The following is a 7,065-nucleotide window of genomic DNA, read 5'->3' as shown; positions in this document are numbered from 1 at the left end:
GTGTGGTTCATGTTCACTGTCTTATAAAAGGGTTGTCTTAGGTAGAGATCCCTTGGGGAAAATCGCTAGAATTCCAAGATTTTCTTAAAGGAAATTTATTAGAAAATTTTCTTGGAATTAAAGTCTGATAGGAAATGGAAGAAATAGAATTGGGCCAAGAGAGGAGTTATATAGTAATGCAGTCAAACAAAAGCTTCAGCTAATCCTTTGAGAGCTAAGGAGATAGGATAGCCATCCACCTGCAGCCTCAGGTTGTCCTCCCTCTGGAGGGTGCAGAACCTTCAATGAGATGTCTCATGGTGATGCCTGAAGGGGATTCAGCTCAGAGTCATCAGCCACAAATAGTATGTTTAGCTGGGGGAATGAGCAGCTGTGTCCTGAGGAAGGGATGTGGGTAGTACACCACAGCATCCCTTACAGTTCAGCCCTTGTGCTATTCAGATTTATTTGTGTTCTTTTAGGAACTATTTCTCCAGATTCCAGCTTAATTCTTCCTGGAGAAATTTACAAGTAATAAATTAATGAAATGAACTATATTCGACCACCACTAAACTAGGTCTTTAGTGTGTAACTGTTATTAATTATTTGACCCTTTATTGTGTATAAGTAATGCACTTAGACTTGTCCCAATTCCAACTCACAGTTTTTCTACTGATTTTATTTTTCTGTTGTGTCATCTGTTTTATTGTTATGCAAACCTTCTTCTTATATTTAGGAAAATGGTCACTTGTGATTCCATGTGTTAAGATATATTTTTCTATTCTTGCTTTTTTGCCTTTTAGAATTCTTGTTGTCACTTTAGTTCTCTTTGAGTTTTTATCTATAATATGAAGAAGGTGGTTTCTGTAATTGACTTTTTTTGTAATTGACTTTTTACACTTATTAAATCTTGCATATTTTGAGCGTCACTACTTAAAATTTTACATGACTAATTCCAGGGGTTGTAAAACTCTCAAGAAATCTTTCTATGACACATGTGTGTATCTACACTGCATCACTATTTGTAGTGATCATTAAGATTGCTCAGCTGTCTTTTGATGCCAAATATTGCTGAGGAGAAATACGTGACAAATACGAGTTTTTCTTCTTACAGGTAACTGACTTTTTTTGGGGGGGGCTTGGATATCCATAGAATTCCCTTTAATGTTGAATTCCAGTAAATTCAGCAGGAGATGACTTGGTGTTGATCATTATATACTGAGGGATTTTTTGAGGGAAGAGGTTTACATTCAATCTTTAAGTCTAAGTCATTTACTACTTTTGGGAAATATCAATGAAAGATATTTAAGTATCTTTCCTATTTCACTATTGTTGTGTACTCTCTTGTGGTGTTATCAATCAGTAATAGAACATTAACTGCAAGGTCGGTGGTTCAAGCCCATCAATTGCTCTGAGGGAGAAATATGAGCCTGTCTGCTCCCTAAAGATTTACAGTCACAAAAACTGTAAAATTTGGGACAGTTCTACTCTCTCCTGGAGAGTCCCTGTATGTCAGCATCCATGAGACGGCAGCAGGTGTGGCCCTTGGACCTTAGGGTCACCAGTTCGCTTTATGTGTCTTCTGCATCTTATCTTTTCTCTGAACGTTTTACAGTCTATTCCACGTTTAATTTTTCTGTTTACAAGCCTATTTCCCATGTCATTTGTTGTGTTCCGAACAGTCTGTTTTTTGTCCTTATTGTTGGCTGCTAAACAGATTTAATTTTTGTATTCTGTATTCTGTGGTGGAGTTTTTAACTCTCCCAAAGTAGCGGAGTTCTGCAGATTCAGGCTTCCCTTACTTCTGTTGACTTATTTCTCTCTTGAGCCTTGTTGCTGCTTCAAATTTTGAAGTATAGCTTTTGACTAGCTTATTTACATTCATGGCAGTCTGAGTGAGCATAGATTTAATCATCTGTCAGACAATTTTTTGAATTTTCTTTACCAGTCATTACTTTTCTTCCTTCCCCTTTTCATTCTTTGAATTCATTTTTTGAAGATTCTTTTTGCTTCTTACTCATCTTAGATTGAGTTGAGGTCTTCCAGTACCAGGGCGTATGGGGAAATGATAAAGAAAACAATGTTCTTAGGGAGAGGAGATTTTGGCCTTTTCACCCAGGGGAGATGTGGCAAGGCTTTGAGACATTTTGTTTCTCACATGTCCTGAGAGGGGAAGACGACTATAAGTTGCTAGTGAGTAGAGTGTAGGAATGCATCAAAACTTCTAACAATACAGCGGATATACAACCCCTGCCAACAGAGAATTATCAAGTCCAAAATGTTAGGAGAGTTGAGGTGAGAAATCCTCATTTAGAAAATGGTGAGGGAACAATGGAGGAGTGAATTGAAGCACTATGTAATGTGTGTATTGTGGTTATTTCTCCTCTATTCGGCCAACACTCATGGGAAGCTGTAGAATGATTCACTAAAACATTACTTCTGTCAGTATCACTGCAAAAAATATTTTCGGTATAACACTTATTTAACCTTGAACATGCTAGGTAACTCATGCCTGCTCTGGAATATTTACCTGCCAAGTACAAAGAACAATGCCTCAATCACCAGTGTAGAACCAACCCTCAAAGGGACAACCTGTTGACTAGAGGGGAAATTGATTACTTGACACTTCTTCCACTTGGGAAGAAGCATCAGTTCATTTGGTAGGAATGCCCACATCTTCTGAATATGAGTTCTCCTTCTTGTGGAGCACGTGGCATAATGGCCTCGGATCTGTCATGAACATCAGATATTCAGTATCTCAAGTTTCAATTGGAAAAAAGAAAAATAACTAGGTATGGGGATTTTGAGATATATTACATTGAATTTTATAGAGTTTGGAGAAATTGAACATTTTAATTAATTTAGTCACTACACAAAGACCAGAGCATATGTCTTCATTAGAGTATTTTCTAATGTTTTTCAATAAACTTATAAAATAAAATATTTCCACAAAGAGTTTGAACATTTTGTTAGATTCCTTCCTAGATACCTCATGCTTTTTTGGCGCTATTATAAAAGGTAAGTTTTTGCTTTCTTTTTTGGTTTAGGAATATCTAATTTATTATTGCACTCAAATTCATTATCTTTAAGTCAGTTCTGATCTAACCGACCTTAAAAAACTGCCCACTGGGTTTCTGAAGTCATAACTTTTTGCAATTTTAATACAAAATTGGATTATCTCTATTATTTAAATTTTTTCATGCTATCATGAAATCTGTGAATAATGACACCATTGCTTCTCTCTTCCTTATAATTTTATTTACCTTTCTGGGTGTGACGCACAGCACAAAGAAGAATAACTGTGAAGACAGCCGTGGTTCAATCACAAGGAACGTCGTTCATTACTTTACAATGAATGACTTGGCTAATGTAGAATTTTGTAGACAACCTTTATCATGTAAAGAAAATGTTCATTCTTATTTCATGAAGCTATTGAAATCCTCCATGGCTACTGAATTTTATGGCGACATTTCAAATATATTTTTTCTTAATCTTGTTGAATCTCTTTAGGAATGACTCATTAATATCTTTTTGTGGTGCCTGTATTTTGCTTAATATGTAACCACAGCTCATGCTGTAAATTTTGGAGCTGCTTCATGAATACTGAAAGCACTCACTCTTACTCCCATTGAGTCAAATCTAACTCCAATGACCCGCAGGGCAAAATCTTTCCCCACAGAGATGCTGGTGGGCTTACATTGCTGACCTTGAGGTCTGGAGCCTAACATGTAAGCCCCACACCACCAGGACTCTCTTCCTGAATACTAGCGAGTGTGCAATTGAACTGTGTGCTCCAGGCATTCCGAAGAGCGTGAAGAAGGCATAGCTAGAAATTCCTTGGGATTTCATATCAACTTCATTTTTTCTAAGAAAACAGGGCCTTGTAGCTAGATGATCTGATGCTCTATTGAATAATGGCTACCTCACCATTGAGTTATAAGATTCAATGCAGCTATAAGCTACCACCTGGACTGCCAGGTTCTTTTATTAGATTTGGGGTATGAGATAATTTATGACTAGGTTCACCTGATTTGGCAAGTTTCTCTAATACTAAAGACAAATTCACTGTTTTCCTAGCTTACTGAATCCTATTACCACCTACTGCTTATTGTGAGCTATATACTTTGCTTTTTCTTAGAAACCACCACATTCATGCATCTGACCGTAATACCAACATATTTAATCCAGTATTTTTCTTTTGGGTCTGGGTCACTAGTGCTCCATATTAATTCATCACGGTATGTAACTTCAATTTACCATTTTAAATTCTTGCACTGGTTTAATTTTGATCCTCATGTCAATGTATTCCTCTTCAACAGGTGTACTATTTGTAATATATTATGTTTAATATATCATTTCCATATAATTCAAGGGGCTTCAAAATGCATGGAAAATGAAATGAAAAGATAGTGGAACTGCTCCCTGAACTTTTTGAAGCTGCTTTGTATAATCTTTTGCAAAAAATATGTCTAATGTTTGTAAAAGGCAAAGATTTCACCTTGACAATGATGGTAAATGTTGCCCAGCTCTGGTCTTTTTAATCACCTCCTATGCAGGAAAAAGATAGACCATGAAAAAGAAGGCAAACAGGTGCACGTGAAGTGTGCTGTTGACAAAGATTATTGAACATACCCAGGAGTTCAGGAAGAATGAACAAATCAACGTTGCAAATAATTCCACAGGGATGCTCCTGAGAAGCAAGGACAGTAAGGCTTTATCTTGCTTACCTTGGACATGTCTACAAAAAGTCCAATCATTAGAGGGCATCATGTTTATCAAGCAGAAATTCAGTGAAAATGAGGAAAGCACTGGTAAAGATTGAAAGTCTCTGCAATGATGTGCTGAAACATATCAATGATGTTTATGGAAAGGGTATGATGGACTGAGCAATATTTTGTTATCTGTATGACTTATCTGTCATACATAAGTTTGTGGTTCAGAGTGAACTCCATAGATAGTAATTCCAACAACAACAAAGATATAATATCATTTCTCAAAGCAATGAAACTTGAGCACTACAATCAATGAACGTTCTTCTCTGCTTGTAGTTTCTAATTTAATTTTTTCCAAAAATGTAAGAAATAAACATATGTAGGAAGCTTCTTTATTCTTTTTTAAGCTGGAGGAACAAGGAATGGTGAAATATTCTATTCCTTTTTTCAAAGCCTGAGAATACCGAGATAACAAAACATCCTGTAGATCTCAGGAGCGCCATGGCAACGGCTGAAGGAAGAAACAGAACTACTGTTACCACGTTCATCTTCTTGGGATTCTCTGAATTTCCAAAACTCACAGAAGTCCTCTTTTCAATATTCCTAGTCATCTACCTTATGACAGTTTTCTGGAACCTAGGTCTTAGCATCTTGATCAAGATAGACTCTCATTTGCACACACCTATGTATTACTTTCTCAATAAACTAGCCTTTGTAGACATATGCTACGTGTCCTCCATAACTCCCAAGATGCTCTCAGACTTCTTCCAGGAGCAGAAATCCATCTCCTTTGTGGGGTGTGCTGTGCAGTACTTCTTCAGCTCTAGCTTTGCTCTGATTGAAAGCTGTCTTCTCGTGTCCATGGCTTATGACCGATATGCTGCCGTTTGTAACCCTCTACTTTACACAGCCATCATGTCCCCGACCCTCTGTCTACAGCTGTTGATTGGATCGACCATAACTGGATCTTTGGGCTCATTAACCCAGTTGTGTGGCTTACTTCAGCTTCATTTCTGTGGGCCAAATATCATTAACCATTTCTACTGTGATCTGGCCCAACTAGTGAACTTATCTTGTTCTGATACCTTTTATTTTGAGATTTTATTTGCTGTGCTGACAGTGATCTATGGACTGACCTCTGTCCTGGTTATCATGATATCCTATGGTTATATCGTTGCCACCATTCTGAAGATGAGTTCGACTGAAGGCAGGTCCAAGGCTTTCAACACCTGTGCTTCTCACCTGACAGCAGTGAGTCTTTTCTATGGCTCAGGCACCTTTGTGTATTTATGCCCCAATTCTGATGATTCTCTCAGCCAAAGCAAGCTGGCCTCTGTTGTCTACACTATAGTGATTCCCATGTTAAACCCATTGATCTATAGTCTGAGAAATAAGGAAATCAAAGATGCCCTCATCAGATGTAAAGGAAGGATTTTCTCCTGACAATTTTTCACAAAGTTTGCAGATTTTATTCCAAAAAAAAGATGATAAGCAACACGAATCCAGTGTTTTAAAAATATCTAGTTTAATACTTTTGTGAGGGTGGTAAAATATTTGCTAAATCTGGCTAGATTTTTATCTACGGTGTTTTTTTAATGAGAGTCTTACTGAGGAAATTTCTCTTCACCTTTTTTCCCCAAGAAAGAATATTCTATTGTGTTTTCGGAGAACATGAGCACAGCAAACTAGACTCCCATTTCCAAATTTCTACATAAGTTGCTCAGTGATATTAGTTATAGTGATATTAGATATTAGTTTCATGATATGTCAGCATTCTCTCTCTTTTTTTTTAATTTCCTGTGTTCTAGTTTCCCTGCCTGCTTATCTTCTCATCTTTACTTTGGTTTCCTGATTTTTTGAGACTAGGATACCTTAGGATTCAGGACATAAACACATACAACCAAGTATGAAAAATGAAACTCATTACACTTTGGTTTATTGTGTATCTGTATGTCAATAGTTGTCTTTCATGTCTAGTCTGGGGGAGGATTATACTTCTTCATCCTCATGAATTTAGGCTTTATTGTGTGACTTTTTCTGGCAAATGAAGCATGAATGGACATGAAATATACCACTTCTGGTCCAACATTTTATCTTGGGTTTTTTTACCTATTCATCTCCCAATGATTTTGTTAGTTAATGACTCATATCCAAGGTAGATATGTATTATTTTCAATAAATATTTTTTGCATTTGGGTTGATTGCCAATATAACTATTATGGATGTCTATATAGATAGTGGTGTCCTTTTGCAAACAATATTAAAATGTTAACATTCCTCTGTCTTTAAATCTAGGCAGTGAATGTGTAAAAAAGTGTACTATTGAAAAGTGGAGGATAGCAATTTTTGTTTTGAAAAACAAAGTGTTTGATTC

The 7,065-nt window shown here is 36.6% G+C and overlaps 1 protein-coding gene across 1 annotated transcript; it reads left to right on the top strand.

Annotated features, from left to right (window-relative positions):
- The first annotated feature begins 5,192 nt into the window (after positions 1 to 5,192).
- LOC142445729 (olfactory receptor 5AN6-like) lies at positions 5,193 to 6,134 on the top strand. The gene has a single exon (XM_075547658.1). The coding sequence runs from the start codon at positions 5,193 to 5,195 to the stop codon at positions 6,132 to 6,134; it is 942 nt and encodes a 313-aa protein (XP_075403773.1).
- Positions 6,135 to 7,065: the final 931 nt, after the last annotated feature.

Source organism: Tenrec ecaudatus, chromosome 4, assembly GCF_050624435.1.
Source record: "Tenrec ecaudatus isolate mTenEca1 chromosome 4, mTenEca1.hap1, whole genome shotgun sequence".
NCBI classification, from domain to species: domain Eukaryota; kingdom Metazoa; phylum Chordata; class Mammalia; order Afrosoricida; family Tenrecidae; genus Tenrec; species Tenrec ecaudatus.
Note: the sequence above shows the minus strand (reverse complement) of the source record. Positions and strands in the feature narration are given on the sequence as shown.

Excerpts from the sequence above, each read along its gene's own strand:
- LOC142445729 (XM_075547658.1), top strand. The coding sequence starts at position 5,193 with ATGGCAACGGCTGAAGGAAGAAACAGAACTACTGTTACCACGTTCATC.